The sequence below is a fragment of the Portunus trituberculatus genome, chromosome 6 (assembly GCF_017591435.1).
Source record: "Portunus trituberculatus isolate SZX2019 chromosome 6, ASM1759143v1, whole genome shotgun sequence".
NCBI classification, from domain to species: Eukaryota; Metazoa; Arthropoda; class Malacostraca; order Decapoda; family Portunidae; genus Portunus; species Portunus trituberculatus.
In genome coordinates this window covers 250,661-273,160 of record NC_059260.1, presented here as the reverse complement: position 1 = coordinate 273,160, position 22,500 = coordinate 250,661, and the positions used below count along the sequence as shown (strand labels likewise).

Here is a 22,500-nt window from a genome sequence, read left to right as displayed (position 1 = left end):
TATTTTTCCCCACTAATTCTTTTTTTCTTTATCATTAAACACTAATTCTTGTTCTAATACTATTCTTCTTATAATCAAAACTCTACTTATTATTAAACTCCATAATTCTTGTAATTAAACTCTATTTCCTAAGTTCCTCTGTTTTCTTTCTATTATTTTTCCCACTAATTCCTTTCTTCTTTATCATTAAACACTAATTCTTGAGCTAATACTATTCTTCTTATAATCAAAACTCTACCTATTACTAAACTCTATACTTCTTTTCATTAAACTCTATTTCTTAAGTTCTATATTTTCTCTATTTTTTCCCACTAATTTTTTTTCTTCTTTATCATTAAACACTAATTCTTGAGCCTTCCTTTGTTCTATTACCCCTTTTTTATAACGACACCTTATTTCCTTGAGTTCTTCTATAGTCTTTCATCATTAAACCTTATGCATTCAGTCTCTCTCTCTCTTGTTCTAACTGTTCTTTTTTTTCCCACAACCAATGTTCTTCTTACATGGCTGATTATCAGTGTTCTTTCAAAGTTCACAAGGTTTCTGCATGTGTGTGTGTGTGTGTGAAACTTCTGTATGTTAATCTGTGTTCCTTAATGGTAATAGTGGCTGTGTTTGTGTGACCTACTGTTGTGACGCCTAAAGGTGAGGTCTCTTAATATTAATGCTATGTTGTCTCCACTCTTCACTCTTGGTTTGCTACTCTTGTGTAACCTTGTGACTGACTGACTGAATAATTAATTGATTGACTGACTGATTGACTGATTAATTGATCGACTGATTGATAGATTGACTGATTAATTGACTGATTGACTGACTGACTGATGGATTAATTGACTGATTGATAGATTGACTGATTAAATGACTGACTGACTGATAGAATGACTGATTAATTGATTGACTGGTTGATGGGTTGACAGATTAACTAACTGACTGACTGACTGGTTCACTGACTGATGGATTGACTGATTGACTGATGGAATGGCTGACTAGAATGAATACTTATTGTTCAGTTTATTTTCCATTATGTCTATTGGTCTATTAGTCTCCTATACACTATTAATATAATCTATCTCTTCTATTATACTATAGTTAATTTATCTAATATTACTGTAGAAATGAAAATATGATCCAAATATGTCTTTCAATCTGTCTGTCCATTTCTCATTATTTATCTCTCAGTCCATTTTCTACACACTTCCAATAATCTTCCTCTTTTCTTATATTGTAGTTGATTTCCTCAAATATTACTAGCTCAGTGGAATCACACCACATAATTTTTCCAGCACAAAACATCACAGTCTTTCAATTACTTCTCTCATCTCCAAGCAAAATACAAGTGGCATTTTATTGACTATTTTCTTACCAAACATCTTGGAACTTTTACCTGTGTGTTTTTATAGCATGAAAACACACCATGCTATCTGTCAAGTGTCTTTTTTTGCTTTGTGGTTCTGTGGGAAGTAAGTTTGCCTCTTTTCAACTTGCCTTTCAGTGTGTGTGTTTGTGTTAATTCATGCGACTTATTTCTATCTCTTGAGAAAAAATAAAACTGAACAGGTATTTTTCCATGGAGAGTTTCTACTGTAGGAAAACCAGATATTTTCTCCATAATAATCAATATGACTTATCATTCTCACACCACTGACCCCTTCAGTTCTATGATGCATTTCCATATTCATTCTGGTGACTGTTTGGTGATTTTATACAGCTTTAGAAATTCATGTGGAGGGTTAAAATAGTCGACTGTGGCCATTATTCTTCTAATCTCCATAGATCCTTCCTAATGTAAATAAAATGGTCTAATCATACACAAATCTCAAGGTAAAAATGTGTCCCAGTACTGAAGGGGTTAAAGGTAAAGGCATACAATATATTTTTTTTGGTCTGTTTATTTATTTTATAATTTTCCACCACCACAAATCCCCTCACAGTTTGAAAGTAGGCAGGCAGGCACCAACACACTGTCTGATCTTTGTGTCTATCAAACTCATGATTTATTTTTCTTCTCTTTAATGTTACTAAGCCACAGTGTAACATTTTACCCTATCTACCTTTCACACTAGCTGGTCTCTCGCTCCTCCTTTGTGATTTCTACATCTTCCTATACTCTTCTCCAACTTATTAATCTATTTCTTCTTTATCTTTTTTACTTATTTCACCCTCTTCCTCATCTTTCTTACTGATCTCAGCTTCCTTCTCTTCACTGATTTAAATTTCTTATCTTCTCTTCCTCTCTTCTCCAACTTATTAATCTGTTTCTTCTTTATCTTTTTTTTTTTTTACTGATTTCACTCTTCCTCATCTTTCTTACTGATCTCAGCCTCCTTCTCTTCACTGTTCTCATTTTCTTCATCTTCTCTTCCTCTCTTCTCCAACTTATTAATCTGCTTCTTTTTTATCTTCTTTTTACTGATTTCACTCTCTTCCTCATCTTTCTTACTGATCCCAGCCTCCTTCTTTTCACTGTTCTCATTTTCTTCATGTTTTGTTCCTCTCTTCTCAGTTTGTTAATCTGTTTCTTCTTCTTTGTTTTCTTTTTATTGATTTCACTCTCTTCCTCGTCTTTCTTACGGATCAGCCTCCTTCTCTTCACTGATCTCACTTTCTTCATCTTCCTCCTCCTTACTAGTCTGAGCCAGCCAATCCTTTCACCGCATCACTGACCTCACACAATAATACCTTCTCCTCACTCATTTCATTCCTTGTTTATCACTCTCACTTATTTTCATCCTCCTCTTCATTTATCTCATCCATATATACCTCCCTTTTCTTCCTACTCCTCTTCACTGATCTCGACCACTTTTTCCCCTTCTACTTTTCATCCACGACTTGCACATAATCTCAGCCATTTTTTTCTCCTTTCCACTTATTTCAGCCACTTTTTATTTCCTTTCTCACTCATCCATGTACTGGTTTTCATCTTTTTCCCTCTCTTCCTTCTCTTCACTTATCTCTCTCAATGTTTTCCTCCCAAACATCATCTCAGTCTCGTGTCGCGGTGTTAAACTCTACCGCGGCACCCCAACCAAACATAAGTCAACATTCAAACGCTTTTCTTTCATTTTATCACCACTATTTTCTAGGGCCACAAAGATGATAAGCCAGGTTCCCAAGAGTTATTATTGCTAAAACGTGTAAATCTTGTTAGTCTGTCACTAAAACCGTAAAAACATCCTTAAAAAAAGTGTCACTTCAACTAGACTACAACCTTTGAAAGTATCGACGTACGGCGCCAGGGAAGTGTTCCAGTATGTGATAATTCTAAGGCGGCACACGGTACTAGCGGGCACTACTAGCTGTGTGTCATGTACGGGAGCCACGAAGACTAAACACCCCATGCAGACGCCAGGCAGCACAGAGCCCGAGGTTGTGGAGAGAGTATAGGTAAAGAGTTTAAAGGGCGGAGTTTAATTAAAGGATGGAGAGAAGCCTACGGTCGCGTCACATCTCAGCAGTCCCTACCAAACGCTTACTTTTGTGTCGCTCAGTTTTTCTTGCCTCAGAGAGCGTCTCCTGTTCTCTGCTGGCTGAGGGTAATAAAAAGAGGTTGCTTCTTTATCTACAAGTCCCATTGCCAGCAAGTTTTATTCGTGGATAAGTGTAAATTTAAGGACAGGCTGTATTGCAAGAGTGAAAATGTCATTCTACACTGCCGCTCAGCTGTTCTCCCAAACATTTTCCTTTTCTTTTTTCCATTGCTCACAAGAACGGTAATGAAATGCATAGTGAAACAAGACTGAGTATAGCCTTAAAACACTGTTCAATAAAGACACACCAAAGAACACGCTAGGCTAAGGTGAAATGAAGAATTAACCATTGCAGGAGTTCTAAGGTGAGCGCGCGTCACTGTCAGAGAGAGAGAGAGAGAGAGAGAGCGCATATTAACACTTAAAATAGGTTATCATGGTAAACATAAAAATCGAATGAACAAACCAGAGAGAGAGAGAGAGAGAGAGGTGAGGGAGGTGGGGAGGCAGCGAGTGACCCCAGCAGATGTCAAGGTCGTCTCAGCCAGTATTTAAATGTGAGAACAGCCACTGAACACTACTCATTCCTCTCTCAAGCCGCCATGGAGGTGGGTGTGTGCTGTGGTGATGGTGGTGGTAGTGATGTGGTCAAGGAAGCTTATTAATCTAACTTTTCGTGAATGTGGTGATGGTGTGGTGTTGTGGTGGAGTGTGGTGTTGATGGCGTGTGGTAGTGCCGCTGGTGTGTGTGTGTGTGTGTGTGATAAGGTGTGTGGTGGTGGGCGTGTTGTGTGTATGGTGTGTGGTGTTGATGTGATGTGTGCTTGATGTGTGGTGGTGCTTTGTTGTGTGTGTGGTGTACTGGTGTGTGGTGGTGTGGTATGTGTTGATGTGTGGTGTGGTTCGTTGGTGTGATGTGCACTTGGTGTGTGTTAGTGGTTTGTCGTGTGTGGTATTAGTGGTGTGTGTGTGTGTGTGTGTGTGTGTGTGTGTGTGTGTGTGTGTGTGTGTGTGTGTGTGTGTGTGGTGTGGTGTGTGGTGTGGTTTGTTGGTGTGATGTGTGCTTGGTATGTGGTAGTGGTTTGTCATGTGTGGTAGTTGTGGTGTGTGTGGTGTGTGTGTGTGGTTGTGTGTGGTGTGAGTCACGTTGGTGGTGTGGTGTGTGTGTGTGTGGTGGTGTGTGGTGTGTCACGTTGGTGGTGTGGTGTGTGCTGGTGCATATCGTGGTGTATGGTGATGGTGATGATATGGCGTTGGTGAAGTGGGTATAATGGTAGTAGTAGTAGTAGTAGTAGTGGTGGTGGTGGTGGTGGTGGTGGTGTTGCAACTATTGTTATGATTATCTAATATATAGTGAATACAGTGGTGGTGATGCTGGTGGTGGTGGTGGTGACGGTAGTGGTGGTGGTGATATTTGAAAAAAATAAGTAAATATATAAGATTGCTTCATATTAACATTTACATCGCTGAGAGAGAGAGAGAGAGAGAGAGAGAGAGAGAGAGAGAGAGAATTACCTTATATTATTATTGATTTTTTTTTCTTATATTGAACTGGATCAGGACGAGGAGAAATTTCTGAGCTACTGACCTCCTCCTCCTCCTCCTCCTCCTCCTCCTCTTCTTCTTCGTCGTCTTTCTCCTCTAACTCTTAATCTTCATCATCAATATCATCAATATAATTTCATATATCGCTTTTCTCTATCTTTTTTCATCTTCCCTCTTATTACCACTTGCCTCCTCTTCTTTTCTTGCTCCTCTTCCTCTTTCTCCTCCTCCTTCTCCTGTTCTTCCCTCTTTTTCTTATTCTCTTTCTCTTCTTTCTCCTTTTCTCCTCTTTTTTTGCTCCTCTTCCTCTTTCTCCTGCCCATGTTCTCCCTTATTTTTCTGCTCCTCTTCCTTTTTCTCCTCTTGTTCTCTGTTTTTTGTTCCTCTTCCTCTTTCTCCTTCTCTTCCCTCTTTTTCTTCTCCTTTTCCTCTTTCTCTTGTTTTCCTCTCTTTTTCTGCTCCTTTTCCTTTTTCTCTTGTCCTCTTCTCTTTTCCTTCTCCTTTTCCTCTTTCTCCTGTTCTCCTCCTTTTCTGTTCCTCTTCCTCTTTCTCCTCCTATTCTCCCTTCTTTTTTCTACTCCTCTTTTTTTTTCTCTTGTTCTCCTCTCTTTTTCTATCCCTCTTCCTCTTTCTCCTCCTCTTAGCTGTTCTTCCTTGTTTTTCTCCACCAGTTTAAAAAGTAGCGTCAATATAACTACACTCAAATGTTTCTAGACTAATGTCGATTAATAAAAATGCACGTCACTGTTTCTCTGCCATTATCTTTTTGCACATTAACTTATCTTGCTCTCATATTTCTTGCACTTTCTTCCTTCTTGCCTGTAATCCTGTCACTTCTTTATGTTGTTTATTATATTCTTGTAATGGGAACTGGAGCGTGAATAATCATAACCCCATATCAACAAGCAACATTTCTCTTGGTTCATTGGTTGTGTCTGTATTCAGAAACGCTTTGCTCTCTCACCATCACTGTTTCCAAAGGCTCCAGATGAAGATACTCGTGTTTTTAAGAGTGCTTTTTATGATTCTGGTGATAGATTGGTAAGATTTCTAGTTTATTAAAAGGAAAAACTGTCTTGAAAATCCCGCTACTTGTCTCTGTGGCCTTGCAAAATTGTCGTAGTAGTGAAAATGGAAGGAGTTTCGGAATACTGATATATTTCAAGGCTACAGATATATAACTAAAGGCATTTTCAATAGTATTTATCCATTTAGTAATGTAGAAATCTTATCAATCTGCCTCTAGAACCGTAAAAATATCCTTAAAAATTCGTGTAAATTTAGATAAAGCCTTCTGAAATAGTGGAGGTGACGCGCAGAAGTGTTTGGGAATACGAACCCGCTTGTTCTCAAATATTTCCAGCTCCACATTCAGAAAGACTGCTCTCTCACTTCTCACCAAGACTACTTTCAAAGGCCACAGCGATGATCAGCAAGATTCCCAACACTGCTTCTCCTGCTGATAATGTTGAAGTAGTGTTAATCTGTCACTAGAACCGTAAAAAAAAACATTGTTAAAAGATATTTGTAGCTTTAACTGGAGCATTGGTGAGTTGGTTATCTCTCTCTCTCTCTCTCTCTCTCTCTCTCTCTCTCTCTCTCTCTGTTCTCAATACATAGGTACTTTTTCTTTTTTTTTTTTTTTTTTACAATTACAAGCCTCTGACATTTCCATACTTTCTTTTCTTTTGCTCACTTTCAGTCTGACCTTGCCTTACTTCTCTCTCTCTCTCTCTCTCTCTCTCTCTCTCTCTCTCTCTCTCTCTCATCCCGTTAAGTCATCGAGGCGGAGGAACTGGATCTTATTATTATTCTTGTTTCTCCGCATTACCCCCCCTCTTTCTTGAAGCAGTGTGTGTGTGTGTGTGTGTGTGTGTGTGTGTGTGTGTGTGTGTGTGTGTGTAAACAATCCATTATGACGTCACCTTTTAGAAGATCAGTGTGTCAGAGTTGAGCGTGCAAAGGGTGAGTGACTTGTAGCCAGTTATTATAAGGCGGGTGTTGACTCACTCTTGTCTGTCTGTCTTAGTGTTCATCTCCAGTTACCTATGAACTTAAGAAAGCTGTCTCCATCCTGGCTGAATCATATTGTCTCTCTCTCTCTCTCTCTCTCTCTCTCTCTCTCTCTCTCTCTCTCTCTCTGGGTTACTCTAATCCTTTACAATTTTATTTCTCTCTACCTGGCTAACTAGTGTATTGTTCTCTCGACAGAAGTTGGTGGTGTGGGCGTCAGTGGTGTTGTGGGTGACTGTAGGCTTAACATGGGCATCCCCTCTGCCTCAGGTACGTAAAATTGTGTGTGTGTGTGTGTGTGTGTGTGTGTGTGTGTGTGTGTGTGTGTGTGTGTGTGTGTGTGTTTATCTTTTGCTATTATGAGAAATGAGAAGCATGTTTGAATATTTTCTTACCTATTGTTGATCATTGCTACTATAAACGCGTGAACACTTAAAATTTGCTTTCTTTCGTGTTGTTTCGGTACAAAGAGAAAAGAAGGGAGGGAGGGAGGGAGGGAGAGAAGTACAGGTTAACACAACATACACATGTAGAAGAGTGTATGATACTAGTGGTGTGTCTCAGAGCTCTCCTGTTACTACCAATTACCACTGTCCTTCCCCTACAGCGTGAGGCGTTCGGAAGCACGACTTTTATCACCCCACAAGTGCAGCAGCAACAGCAGCAACAGCAATCACAGAATGCCTCCCTCATCACGGAGCAAATCTTAAGGAACATTATGAACAACGCGTTAACTTTCGGCTCTCCTCTTCTCCGCAACTCCCTAGAACGTGACCTGAGCTTTATGCTGGCCTCGCCCACCCCAGGGCTGTTCAACTCAGGGCTGTCTCTTCACTCCGGCAGGAACATTGACACAGGCAGCAGATTGTTTGACGCTCTGCTCACCAATCTTCGCACGGGGGCAGTGGAGAGGGAGCTGGTCAACATGCTGGCGGGGGAGCAAGCTAGAGGTTTGACCTTCCCCGGGATTGGCCTCAGGGGCTTCACAGGAAGGAGTTTCGTGAATGGAGGGTTAGGTGGTGGTACAGGGATCGGACCCAACTCCCCTGTGGTGATGGTGTTCCTCAGCAGCCCCAACTCCCTGTCCCGCGTCGTCAGCATGTTCCCCAACTCGCCCATCGTCATCAGCAACACAGGGCTGCCCAGCGGGGACATCTTTACCCCAGCGCCCTCCCCCTTCTCCAGCCTATTCCCCCAGGGTGACCAGCTCTCCCCTGTACTGCAGAGGTTCCTGGAGGGAGACCTGTCTATCTCAGGGGTGGGACCGCAGCCTGACCAGGATCTGGCCTCCCTGGACCAAGCGCTGGTGGGCAGGAGGCGCGGTCCATCCCAGACCTCCAGAGGCAGACTCCCGAACCTGCTGGAGCGCGGACAGGCCGCCGCTAAGACACCAGCAGCAGTCCAGCAGGCGGTCATGGAGGGCAGCAGGGTGGTGGCGCTGCCCTCTGCCGTGGCCGCCATCCCCGCCCTGGCCAGGCTGCCGCTCAACGACGCCATCCAGACCACCGCCGCCACGCAGGCCCAGGGCGCCGCTCAGACTCAGACCCAGACTTTATCCCAAGGCCAAACTCAGTCCCAAATTGAAACTGAGTCCCAAGCACAAACTCAGTCCCAGACCCTAACTCAGTCCCAAGGCCAAACTCAGTCCCAGATTGAAACTGAGTCCCAAACACAAACTCAATCCCAGACCCAAACTCAGTCCCAAGGCAAAACTCAGTCCCAAGTTCAGACTCAGTCACAGACTGCAACTGAGGGCCAAGCAGAAACTCTGTCTGAGACTGAAACTCAGTCCCACACACAAACTGAGTCCCAAACCCAAACTGAACTCCAGGACAACTCTCATCAGTCCCAGGGCAGCACGCAGACCAGCACAGCATCCTCAGCCCCTTCAGCTCCAGGCAGCAGCAGCAGCAGCAGCAGCAGTGCCGCGGCGCCACACAAGATGATGCCCGTGGCCATCATCTTCCCTGACACGGAGTCCATGCCGCCTGCCGACGCCGCCAAGATGTCCCCGCTGGCCATCGTGTTCCCAGAGGTGACCATGACCACCCCCCACGCCGCACCCGCCGACGCCTCCGCCGCCACTGACACTCAACAGCCAGACAGTCAGCCCCAGGGGGAAGCTCAGTCTCAGCTTATATCTCAGTTCCAGACTGAAACACAGACCCAGACCACTTCACAGTCCCAAGCTGAGACTCAGTCCCAAGCTGAGGCACAGTCCCAAGCTGAGGCACAGTCCCAAGCTGAAGCACAGTCCCAAGCCACTTCACAGTCCCAAGCTGAGGCACAGTTCCAAGCTGAAGCACAGTCCCAAGTCACTTCACAGTCCCAAGCTGAGACTCAGTCCCAAGCTGAGACACAGTCCCAAGCCACCTCACAGTCCCAAGCTGAAGCACAGTCCCAAGCTGAGGCACATTCCCAAGTCACTTCACAGTCCCAAACCACTTCACAGTCCCAAGCTGAGGCACAGTCCCAAGCCACTTCACAGTCCCAAGCTGAGGCACAGTCCCAAGTCACTTCACAGTCCCAAGCTGGAGCACAGTCCCAAGTTACATCACAGTCCCAAGCTGAAGCACAGTCCCAAGCTGAGGCACAGTCCCAAGCCACTTCACAGTCCCAAGCTGAGGCACAGTCCCAAGTTACATCACAGTCCCAAGCTGGAGCACAATCCCAAGCCACTTCACAGTCCCAAGCTGAGGCACAGTCCCAAGTCACTTCACAGTCCCAAGCTGGAGCACAGTCCCAAGTTACATCACAGTCCCAAGCTGTCCCAAGCTGAGGCACAGTCCCAAGCTGAGGCACAGTCCCAAGCCACTTCACAGTCCCAAGCTGAGGCACAGTCCCAAGTCACTTCACAGTCCCAAGCTGGAGCACAGTCCCAAGTTACATCACAGTCCCAAGCCACTTCACAGTCCCAAGCTGAGGCACAGTCCCAAGTCTGAGGCACAGTCCCAAGCCACTTCACAGTCCCAAGCTGAGGCACAGTCCCAAGCCACTTCACAGTCCCAAGCTGAGGCACAGTCCCAAGTTACATCACAGTCCCAAGCCACTTCACAGTCCCAAGCTGAGGCACAGTCCCAAGTCACACAGTCCCAAGCCACTTCACAGTCCCAAGCTGGAGCACAGTCCCAAGTTACATCACAGTCCCAAGCCACTTCACAGTCCCAAGCTGAGGCACAGTCCCAAGCCACTTCACAGTCCCAGGCTGAGATCCAGTCCCAAACTTCTTTACAGTCCCAAGCTGAGGAACAGTCTCAAGCCACTTCACAGTCCCAAGCTGTGGCACAGTCCCAAGCTGAGATTCAGTCCCAAACTTCTTTGCAGTCCCAAGCTGAGGCACAGTCCCAAGCCATTTCACAGTTCCAAGCTGAGGCACAGTCCCAAGCTGAGGCACAGTCCCAGACCACTTCACAGTCCCAAGCTGGAGCACAGTCCCAAGTTACATCACAGTCCCAAGCCACTTCACAGTCCCAAGCTGAGGCACAGTCCCAAGTCACTTCACAGTCCCAAGCTGGAGCACAGTCCCAAGTTACATCACAGTCCCAAGCCACTTCACAGTCCCAAGCTGAGGCACAGTCCCAAGCTGAGGCACAGTCCCAAGCCACTTCACAGTCCCAAGCTGAGGCACAGTCCCAAGTCACTTCACAGTCCCAAGCTGGAGCACAGTCCCAAGTTACATCACAGTCCCAAGCTGGAGCACAGTCCCAAGTTACATCACAGTCCCAAGCCACTTCACAGTCCCAAGCAGAAGCACAGTCCCAAGTCATATCACAGTCTCAAGCCACTTCACAGTCCCAAGCTGAGGCTCAGTCCCAAGCAACTTCACAGTCCCAGGCTGAGATCCAGTCCCAAACTTCTTTACAGTCCCAAGCTGAGGAACAGTCTCAAGCCACTTCACAGTCCCAAGCTGTGGCACAGTCCCAAGCTGAGATTCAGTCCCAAACTTCTTTGCAGTCCCAAGCTGAGGCACAGTCCCAAGCCATTTCACAGTTCCAAGCTGAGGCACAGTCCCAAGCTGAGGCACAGTCCCAGACCACTTCACAGTCCCAAGCTGAGACTGAGTCCCAAGCCACTTCACAGTCTCTAGCTGAGGCACAGTCCCAAGCCGCTTCACAGTCCCAGGTCACTTCACAGTCCCAAGCTGAGGCACAGTCCCAAACCACTTCACAGTCCCAAGCTGAGGCACAGTCCCAAACCACTTCACAGTCCCAGACTACTTCACAATCCCAAGCTGAGGCACAGTCCCAAGCCAATTCACAATCTCAAACTGGGACTGAGTCCCAAGCCACTTTACAGTCCCAAACCACTTCACAGTCTCAAGCTGAGTCTCAGTTCCAAGCTGAGGCACAGTCCCAAGCTGAGGCACAGTCCCATGCCACTTCACAGTCCCAAGTTGAGGCACAGACCCAGACCACTTCACAGTCCCAAGTTGAGACTGAGTCCCAGTCCACTTCACAGTCCCAAACTGAGGCACAATCCCAAGTCACTTCACAGTCTCAAACTGGGACTGAGTCCCAAGCCACTTTACAGTCCCAGTCCACTTCACAGTCCCAAGCTGAGACACAGTCCCAGGCCAATTCACAGTCACAGGCTGGTACTCAGTTCTTGGGTGACACTCAGTCCCACACTCAAATTCAATTCCCTGGTCAGGTTCAGTCCCAGACCAGCATCCAGTCCCCTGAGGCCCTGCAGTCCGTGGGTGGCGTAGGAGAGGATGTGGGCGAGGGGGCGGGTGTGGCGGTGAGTCACTTGACGCGCGGCGACGCGCCGGCCCAGCTCATCCGCCGTCTTGGCGCCGCTTCGGACGCCGCCGCCGGCAGCGGGAGCAGGCTGACCACCCGCGTCAGAACGTTGAACTCTGACTCAGTGGCGCAGCAGAGCACGGGTGCCAGGGAGCAGGGCAGCTCAGCGCGACAGCAGGGCAACAGGGCTAGGCAGCAGGTCAGCACAGCAAGACAGCAAGTTACTAACGGCAGACAACAGCAGATCAGCACAGCAAGACAGCAGGTTACCAATGGCAGGCAGCATCAGGTCAGCACAGGGAGGCAGCGAGGTAATAGCAGGCAGCAACAGCAGCAGCAGCAGGTCAGCACAGCGAGGCAGCGAGTCTCTGATGTGGACCAAGCGGAACTCACTGCAGCAGGACAGCAAACCACACTTGAGCAACACAGTTCCAGTTCCACCCTGGCACTGAAAGACTCGGCCTCCGCCTCCACCTCCGCCTCCACCTTCACCTCCGCTCAGCAGCATGACGCTACCGTTGAGCAACAGCAGGCTTCCACAGCTGAGCTGCAGACTTCTGCTGCTGAAGAGCAGACGTCAGCAGGTGACCAGCAGATGATAGCTGAACAAACTACGACTGAACAACAGGCGTCTCTAACTGAACAGCAGTCATCCGCAGCTGACCAGCAGAGTTTTACTCTTGAACAGCAGGCTTCCATTACAGAAGGGCATGAGTCAACCTCAGAACAGCAGACTTCCATTACAGAAGGGCATGAGTCAACCTCAGAACAGCAGACACTCAGCGGCCAACAAGCTGCCGGAGATGTGCAACGTTCAACTGCAGCACAGCAGGACGCCTCCACTCTTGAACAGCAGCAGCAGCAAGCTTCCGCCGTAGAGCAGCACAGCTCTACGGTGAGACAGCACAGCTCAGCCGCACAACAGTCATCTTCCTCTACAGCTGCGCAACAAGGATCTTTCACTGCACAACTCACTACCGCTGTGGAACAGCTGAGTTCTACAGCGAGACAGCGAGGTAGCATAGCACGACAGCAGGTAGTAGGAGAACAGCAGCAAGTGGTTACAGAACAGCAGCGAGGCAGTAGAGCACGTCAACAGGTGGTTACAGAACAGCAGAGAGGCAGCAGAGCACGGCAGCAGGTAGTTGCAGGAGAACAGCAGCGAAGTAGAACAGCAGCGAGGCAGCATAGCGCGGCAGCAGAACAGCAGCGAGGCAGCAGAGTGCGGCAGCAGGTGGCAGAACATCAACGAGGGAGCACAGCACGGCAGCAAGTCTCAAACGGAGTGCAACAGCGCAGCAGCACATCACGGCAGCAAATTTTAGAGACAGATCAACAGCGAGGCAGCAACACAGCACGTCAGCAAGGCAGTAGCACAGCGCGACAGCAACAAGTATCCGGTGTGCAGCACGAGTTTGAAGCCTCTCAAGCTGTGGACCAAAGCATAGCAGCACAGCAGAACAGCTTCACTCAACAGCAAACTGCTGCTGCAGCAGAACAGGATATTGTGACGCAACAGCAGATCTTTACAGCAGAACAGCAGACTTCCACTGCTGAGGGAATTTTCACAGCAGAAGAGTCTGTGGCAGCAGAGCAGGGAGTCACTGGTGAGCACACTTCTGCCACTGGGGAGCCTGCAGCAGCAGTAGCAGGGCAACAGAGCGCTGGGGCCGAGCAAACTCTGGCAGCAGAGCAGCAGGGCGCTGAGGCAGAGGAGGTTTCAGCAACAGACCAAGATACTGAGACTGAGAAACCTACAGCCGCTGAGCAGCGTGCTGACGGGCCTGAGCAGGCAGCGGCGGCGGGAGAGCAGCAGGGCGGTGGCGCTGAGCAGGCAGCGGCGGCGGGCGAGCAACAGGGCGGTGGCGCTGAGCAGGCAGAGGCAGGCGAGCAGCAGGGCGATGGCGCTGAGCTGGCAGCAGGAGACGAGCAGACTGCTAGAGATGAGCAGCTCTCAGCAGCAGAAGAGAGCACTGGTGATGAACAGCAGAGTCTTGCAGCACAGCAGGAGACTGTCGGTGAGCAGGAGGCTTCCATCGTGGAACAGCGAACTACAACAGGAGAGCAGCAGTCTGTTGCCGCGGCACAGCAGACCTCAAGGACAGAACAGCAAGAGGGCGTGTCAGCAGCTGAACAGCAACGCTCTGCAGTGAGACAGGAAGCCAGCAGGGCAAGGCAGCAGAGCGCAGCAAGCAGGCAGCGGGGAGGTAGCTCAACCAATGGCAGGAGCAGCGTTACCAATGGCAGGGTCAGCATTAGTAATGACAGGAGCAGCGTTACCAATGGCAGGGACAACGTTAGTAATGGCAGGGGCAGCGTTAGTAATGACAGAGGCACGTCAAGGCAGCAGCAGGTGGATGGTGGCAGGCGAGGTTCCTCAGTGAGGCAGCAGGTGTTCTCCACGGCCCAGCAGCAGGAAGAGGAGTTTTCCAGCAGGCGCGGCGAGGCTGCGGTGACTGTGGGGGAGTTTGTGGCCAACAGACTGTCAGGCGTGGTGAAGGCCGCCGCCACGCTGCAGGGGGCCAGGGACACCGCCCAGGCACAGGACCAGGACCAGGACCAGGACCAATTCCAGGCTCATTCCCAGTCCCAGTCTCAGTCCCAGACGACCACTGAAGACCAGACTCAGACTCATTCCCAGTCCGAGACTCAGTCCAGTGGTCAAGCTGAGTCCCAAAGCAACACTCAGTTCCAGTCTCAAGCTGAAAGTCAGTCCCAGTCCCGGAGTGAAGGTCAGTCCCAAAGTGAAGGTCAGTCCCGAAGTGAAGGTCAGTCCCGGAGTGAAGGTCAGTCCCAAAGTGAAGGTCAGATTGAGTCCCAGGCCGACACACAGACGCAATCCCAAAGTCAGTCCCAAGATGAGGCTCAGTCCCAGACCACTGCTCAGACCCAGGATGAAACTCAGTCGCAAGCGCAAATACAGTCCCAAAGCAGCACTCAGTCCCAGGGTGAAAGACAATCCCAGGGTGAGACTCAGTCCCAGGCCGTTACTCAGGCCCAGGGGGAAACTCAAGCCCAGTCCAACACTCAGTCCCAAGTCACCATTCAATCCCAGTCCCAGGGTGAAACTCAGTCCCAGGCCACTTCTCAGTCCCAGGGTGAAACTCAGTCCCACGCTGATGACACTCAGTCGCAGGCTCAAATTCGGCTCCAGACTAATGAAATTCAGTCCCAGGATGAGACTCAGTCCCAGGCCACTTCTCAATCCCAGACTGAAACTCAGTCCCAGGCTCAAATTCAGTCCGAAGCCACTTCTCAGTCCCAGTTTGACGCTCAGTCCCGTGCTGAAGGGCAGTCCCAGTTTGACAGTCAGTCCCGTGCTGAAGGGCAGTCCCAGTTCGACAGTCAGTCCCGTGCTGAAGGACAGTCCCAGTTCGACAGTCAGTCCCGTGCTGAAGGGCAGTCCCAGTTCGACAGTCAGTCCCGTGCTGAAGGACAGTCCCAGTTTGATAGTCAGTCCCGTGCTGAAGGGCAGTCCCAGTTTGACAGTCAGTCCCGTGCTGAAGGACAGTCCCAGTTCGACAGTCAGTCCCGTGCTGAAGGGCAGTCCCAGTTCGACAGTCAGTCCCGTGCTGAAGGACAGTCCCAGTTTGATAGTCAGTCCCGTGCTGAAGGGCAGTCCCAGTTTGACAGTCAGTCCCGTGCTGAAGGGCAGTCCCAGTTTGACAGTCAGTCCCGTGCTGAAGGACAGTCCCAGTTTGATAGTCAGTCCCGTGCTGAAGGGCAGTCCCAGTTTGACAGTCAGTCCCGTGCTGAAGGACAGTCCCAGTTTGATAGTCAGTCCCGTGCTGAAGGGCAATCCCAGTTTGACAGTCAGTCCCGTACTGAAGGGCAGTCCCAGTTTGACAGTCAGTCCCGTGCTGAAGACCAGTCTCAGTTTGACAGACAGTCCCAGTTTGACAAACAGTCCCAGTTTGACAGTCAGTCCCAGTTCAACAGTCAGTCCCGTGCTGAAGGGCAGTCCCAGTTCGACAGTCAGTCCCGTGCTGAAGGGCAGTCCCAGTTTGACAGTCAGTCCCGTGCTGAAGACCAGTCTCAGTTTGACAGACAGTCCCAGTTTGACAAACAGTCCCAGTTTGACAGTCAGTCCCGTGCTGAAGGGCAGTCCCAGTTCGACAGTCAGTCACGTGCTGAAGGGCAGTCCCAGTTCGACAGTCAGTCACGTGCTGAAGGGCAGTCCCAGTTTGACAGTCAGTCCCAGCTTGACAGTCAGTCTCAGTTTGACAGTCAGTCACGTGCTGAAGGGCAGTCCCAGTTCGACAGTCAGTCACGTGCTGAAGGGCAGTCCCAGTTTGACAGTCAGTCCCAGTTCGACAGTCAGTCACGTGCTGAAGGGCAGTCCCAGTTCGACAGTCAGTCACGTGCTGAAGGGCAGTTCCAGTTTGACAGTCAGTCCCAGTTCGACAGTCAGTCACGTGCTGAAGGACAGTCCCAGCTTGACAGTCAGTCACGTGCTGAAGGGCAGTCCCAGTTTGACAGTCAGTCCCAGTTCGACAGTCAGTCCCGTGCTGAAGGGCAGTCCCAATTTGATAGTCAGTCCCGTGGTGGTGCTCAGTCCGAGCTCAGCAGACAGTCCCAATTTGATAGTCAGTCCCAGTTTGACAGTCAGTCCCGTGGTGGCGCTCAGTCACAGTTCGACAGTCAGTCCCAGTTCAACAGTCAGTCCCAGTTTGAAAATCAGTTCAGGGCTGGAATTCAGTCCCAAAGCAACACTCAATCCCGGTCCAGGAGTCAGTCGCGGGCAGAATCTCAGTCCCAGTCCAGCAGTCAGTCTCAGTCCCAGGCCGCTGAACAGTCGAGGAGTGCCGGTGGTACGCGCGGCAGGGTTTCCCAGAGCTTCCAGAGTTTTAACAGCAGATTCGTGTCTCCCGCGGGCTCCTTCACCTTCCTACCTAATTCCTTCGCAGAGCGCGCCCGCGGCCTGGGCCTGAACGTGCCGGCACTTCCCACCGCCACCCAGACCACAGGCAGGGGCAGAGACAGGGGCGCTAGCAGAGGCAGAGATAGTGGCAGAGACAGTGGCAGGAACAGAGACGCTGGCAGGGGCAGAGATAATGGTAGGGACAGGAGCAATGGCAGGGGCAGGAACGGCGGCAGAGGCAGAGCGTAAGAAAACCAAATTCCCCACTACAGGAAGGGCCAAGCTGAGGTAATGTTACAGAATCGCGCTGCCCTGGGCCCTGGCTCTCTCTGGCTCTACAACAATGGCCCCTACTCTGAAACGCTTTGCTCTCTCACCACCACTATTTTCCAAGGCCACAGATTTGCTTAACCTGATTTTCAAGAGTTTTTCCAGTTGATAATGTAGAAATCTTGTCACTGCCTCCAGAACCGCAAGAAACACTTTGAAAAACTCATTTGAATTCAAATAAAGCCTTTTAAAATAGTGGAGATAAAGCGCAGAAGTGTTTGAGAATACCAGCCTGATGTGTAGCCTATGTATGGCACAGATCACTTCTCTAGCCTACCACTATGTTCTGACACTTCCTGGCCGCCCACTCATCTCCACTACATACTTTCACAAGGCTCTATAGGTGACATGGGACGGGATTTTAAGGATATTTCTACTGTTCAAGTGACGAATTGATAATATTTCCTCATTACGAGCAGGAGAAACACTTGAGAACCTTGCTGGTCATCACTTATTGCCCTTGAAAACAGTCGTGGTGAGAGATATGAATCAACTAAATGTGGCAGAGCATGGGATATCCTGTGCCAGCTGCCTGTGTTCTAAGACTAAAACGCTTTACTCTCTCACCATCACTGCTTTCAAAAGGCTCAAGTCGAAGATAATCGTGTTTATAAGGGTATTTTTATGGTTCTGGTGATGGATTGGCAAGAATTCTAGTTCATCATAAGAAGAAACTGCCTTAAGGGGCTATCACACTAGCCTATGATACGCGGAACGCGGGCCATGGTTCTTGGTACGAAACCAGGAACACTATCACACACAAGCTGCCCGTGTTCTTGTTATGCTAGGCAAACTGCCCACTAACCAAGACAAAGCCTAATAAAAATAAACCAGAACAAAACCATGCCGCTTATACCTCAGCCTGTGCTTTGTCCAGGAACTGCATTTGCACTTCCTCTTGTTGAAGAAAAGTAAGTAAAAAAAACTAGAGAAAAGCTGAGACCGTGCGCGATGGCAACTTTACAGTCAGAGGTGGTTGCCATGAGCCCAAACTATCGACATGATATATATATATATATATATATATATATATATATATATATATATATATATATATATATATATATATATATATATATATATATATATATATTACCTTTCTAAATTGATGAAATATTATTTAATATTCCAATATGAAAAATTTAGTCACATTCTTTTTAGTTCAAATGAAAAGTTTTTATTACATATATCATGTTTACTTTTCCATTGGGATAGCATACGGAGAACCGGGATGGATAAGAAGCCATCCCAACTTGGTTCCGCTAATCCCGGGCAAGTTCCAGCTATCTACATAGAGTGGATGTTCCTGGTTCCGCGTATCATAGGCCAGTGTGATAGGGCCTTTAGTCGTCTCTGTGGCCTTGGAAAATCGTCGTAGTGAGAGAGAGCAGTGTTTCTCAGCATTGAAGTAAATCTGCTGGTATAGCTTTTTACAAGAGACCCATTTATTCCCTCCTGTCTGATTCTCCAAAACATTCACTTAGAAATTACGGTAGCAGTGACAACTATAGCAATGGAATATACAGTGAAAGCCGCAAGAATAGTAATAGACCGTGTTTGGCAGTGAAATATGCGATGTAAGTCACTGCACTAGGCTAGTCTGACTGCGCGGAACGAAAATCAGGTAGTAATAATATGGTAGTAATTCTGTAACGATACCAAAGCTGTCTCTGTGTTCTGTCTGTGTGTTCTTTACCCAATCAGTCATTTCGCTTCCACATGCAACAAGTCAGAAGAGTAAAAGGAAGTCAAAGGAAAGAGAATTTAAAAAGGAATGAGATTTAACCCTTTCAGTACTGGGACGCATTTTTTACCTTGGGGTTGGGTATGATTAAACTATTTTATTTACATTAGGAAGCGTTTATGGGGGTCAGAAGATTAATGGCCACAATCTTCACTATCTTAATCCCCCCACAGAGGTTTCTGACACTATAGGGTCACCAAATAGTAAATAAAATGAAAATAAAAACTCGTCATAGGACTGAAGGGTTAAAAGGCAGATTTTCAGCTCTCTAACCAGTGTAATGTTTCAAAATGGCTGGGTAATGAAGGGGAATGATTCTAAGCGCATGAGTAAAGCAACCTTGTCTAATGTAGCAGTGAAATGAGTTGATGAGAGGTAAAGACAGGGTGTGTTCTGGGGTTCGTGGTGGTGGTGGTGGTGGTAAATAGCGTAGTGTAGAATAGATACGTAATCTTTGTTCCTTATTCACTACGTCACTTTTGTGTTTATTTGTAAAACTGTGTGTGTTATTATAAGCATGTTAGAGTGAGTGATTCTCTCTCTCTCTCTCTCTCTCTCTCTGTATGTGTATATATAGCTTATGTTTATGTCTTTTTTTATGTAAAATGTGTTAAACTATCGTTGGTGCACCATTATTATTATTATTATTATTATTATTATTATTATTATTATTATTATTATTATTGTCTGTCAACTTTGTGACGTGTCTTTCCCATTAAATATTACACAACGAAGATAAACATTTCATTAGTATCATTATATTTTTTCCATATAGTTTCTTCTTTACTGTTTGTGTGTGTGTGTGTGTGTGTGTGTGTAATTCACCACGGTCATCTGCTGGTCACTCAGCCAGTCTTCCCCATTACGGAGCGAGCTCAGAGCTCATAGACCGATCTTCGGGTAGGACTGAGACCACACCACACTCCACACACCGGGACAGCGAGGCCACAACCCCTCGAGTTACATCCCGTACCTATTTACTGCTAGGTGAACAGAGCCTTTAAGAGGCTTGACCATTTGCCTCGCCGCTGTCCGGGACTCGAACCCGGACCCTCTCGATTGTGAGTCGAGCGTGCTAACCACTACACTACGCGGTGTAGTAAATTGTAATAATAATAATAATATACGGTTTATTACTTTGGCAATGTAAAAAATTACACTGAAAATGTACAGGGGGGGACATTAAAACAATGAACTGAAATGCTTAACCTAACTATGGATATAACTTAACCTAGAATTCACTTATTAATTTACTTATTTATTTAAGGCTCGCACAATAGTGGGCACCGCGCTAAGTCGGTACCGATCAGTGTGTGTGTGTGTGTGTGTGCGTGTATGAGGGAAGATTAGACCAGGTAGAGACGAAAAACTAGTGGAGATGAGGGTGAGAGAAAGAACAGAGGAGAATATTGCAAGCAGAAAAGCAGGCAAGGAATTTAGAAGTGAACTAAGAAGAGACAAAGAACTTACTAGGAAAAGACGATTACCTGATGAAGAGGACATGAGAAGTGAAAAGAAAAAAGAGACGAGGAAGAGATGAGAATGGAAAGGAAGAAAGCAAAGTCCCACATCGCCAACCACACACACGCACACAGCCTTTAGAAACACTGCTCTCTCACCACAACTGTTTTCCAAGGCCACAGAGATCAACAGCGGGGTTTTTAAGAGTGTTTCTACAGTTAATAATGCAAAAATCTTGTCACTCTGCCTCAAGGACTGTAAAAACACCTTGAAAACCTCGTGTAAATTTGAATAAAGCCTTTGAAATAGTGGAGGTGAAGCACAGAATGATTTGAGAATATACAGAAACCAGTGAGTTGAATAACTTGAATAGAGAATGCGCGCGCTCAGTCGGCTCCGTGCCTTGGTGAGAGTAGGTTTGTGCGCACCGCTCTCCCGTCTGCCTTCCCACGGTGCATCTCACAACTCTCCCTTTCCCTCTGCCACTGAAAACTTTTGACAGTAATGAAGGAAAATTAAGTGGCGTGATCGTAGTGGGGCATTTCCAAGTGCACACCGCCCCGGTGCACGGCTGTGAGGAAAGGAACAGCGTGGAAAAGAGTTGAAATTACCACGGAGAGCACAGCAACGCGGCAGAGCAGACTCACCACAGTACCGCCGCACTGCTTCACCGCCTCCCTGCGTCAGGACACGATACACGAGGCCCGCTATGCATGTTTACACCGGGCACTGCAATACTCAGGCACTGTAATCACCAGGCACTGTAATACTCACTGTAACACTCAGGCGCTTTTGTTGAGGCGCCCTGGAGCAGAGATAAGCCATAACACACAAAGAAGGTTGACAGCTGAATACGCCTCATTGAATCTCGCCTTACGAGACTATAAAGAGGAAAGACTTGTGGATATTGTGTCAACTAAGTCTAGGAAGGTACTGTCAGTCATATTTAATAGGAAAAGACACGTGAATGAATAGAAACTGAGGATTTTTCTAGTTTTTTTTGACAATAGAAACATAATTTACTAGACAAGATGAGGCCAAGCTATGAACGGAACTAAGAAGATTGAAATAGCTAAAGATAATTCCTAAGCTGTGACAGAAAATACAGAATGGTGAAGATTGGAGGGTGTGTGGCCATGTGGGCGTGTGTGTGCGTGTGGGCGTGCGTGTGGGTGTGCGTGGCAGGATTCAACGTTGACCTGGCCAGCCATGTCACCCACCACAGTGACCAGCGGGAGTCAATGTTCGGCTTCGCGGTAGCCCAGCACATGGATGGAGGCACGGCTAGGTAAGCGCCCGTCACCACCACCACCACCTCCACCACTACCACCACCATCACCACTATCACTACTACCACCATCACCACTACAACTACTACCACCATCCTCACCACTGCCACCACTCATCATCACTATCACCATTATCATCATCATCATCACTATCACCACCACTACCACCACTACCACTACCACCATCACTACCACTACTACCACCATCACCACCCCTGCCACCACTCATCATCACTACCACCATTATCATCATCATCATCACTACCACCGTTATCATCATCATCATCACTATCACCACCACTACCACCACTACCACTACCACCATCACCACTACCACTACTACCACCATCACCACCACTACCACCGCTCTCATCATCACCACCACTACCACCACTCTCATCATCACTACCAACATTACCATCATCATCATCACTACTACCACCACCACCATCACCACTACCACTACTACCACCACCATCACCACTACAACTCCTACCACCATCACCACTACCACTACTACCACCATCACCACTACCACTACTACCACCATCACCACCACTACCACCACTCTCATCATCACTACTACCATTACCATCATCATCACTACCACCACCACCATCATCATCATCATCACTACTACCACCATCACATTACAACCATCACCATCACGACTACCACCATCAGCACTACCAATATTACCACTAATGCTACCACCATTAATACTATCACTACTACCATCATCACCACTACCACCACTACTTCCACCATCACCACTACCATCACCATCACCACCACCACCATCACTACTATCACCATCACTACCATCACAACCATTGCCATCTTCACTACCACCACCATCACCACTACTACCACTATCACCACTACCATCACCACCATCACCACTACCACCATTACAGTCATTATTATTATCATCAATATTTATCTATCACCATCACCACTACTACCACCACCATCACCACCACCACTACTACTACTACTGTTACTACTACTACTACTACCGAAATTGAATTAGCACCATCTTCAC

The 22,500-nt window shown here is 47.5% G+C and overlaps 2 protein-coding genes across 7 annotated transcripts in view; both read left to right on the top strand.

The window, feature by feature from the left end:
• Positions 1 to 4,065: 4,065 nt before the first annotated feature.
• LOC123516814 (serine-rich adhesin for platelets-like) lies at positions 4,066 to 17,768 on the top strand. Its single transcript, XM_045276505.1, has 5 exons — positions 4,066 to 4,078; positions 7,227 to 7,298; positions 7,636 to 9,806; positions 9,851 to 16,367; positions 16,422 to 17,768. Exons 1-5 carry the CDS (start codon positions 4,073 to 4,075, stop codon positions 16,878 to 16,880), a joined length of 9,225 nt encoding a protein of 3,074 aa, XP_045132440.1. The 5' UTR covers positions 4,066 to 4,072; the 3' UTR covers positions 16,881 to 17,768.
• Positions 17,769 to 20,545: 2,777 nt separating this feature from the next.
• The window catches only part of LOC123517318 (integrin alpha-PS2-like), a 60,877-nt gene continuing 58,922 nt past the window's right edge, over positions 20,546 to 22,500 (top strand). For 5 of the 6 annotated variants that reach the window (XR_006678443.1, XM_045277312.1, XM_045277325.1 and 2 more), the window contains exon 1: positions 20,546 to 21,454. Coding sequence is in view for 5 of the 6 variants with exons in the window: in XM_045277312.1 (XP_045133247.1) it covers positions 21,276 to 21,454 (179 nt within the window). In the remaining variant the exon portion in view is untranslated. The remainder of the gene's footprint in view (positions 21,455 to 22,500) is intronic. The other variant, XM_045277336.1, reaches the window with a different exon arrangement.

What these genes read in the sequence shown, in the direction of transcription:
- LOC123516814 (XM_045276505.1), top strand. An exon ending in TCCCAAGCTGTCCCAAGCTG is followed by an intron (nt 9,807 to 9,850) that starts AGGCACAGTCCC and finishes GCCACTTCACAG; the next exon opens with TCCCAAGCTGAGGCACAGTC. An exon ending in AATTTGATAGTCAGTCCCAG is followed by an intron (nt 16,368 to 16,421) that starts TTTGACAGTCAG and finishes AGTCAGTCCCAG; the next exon opens with TTCAACAGTCAGTCCCAGTT.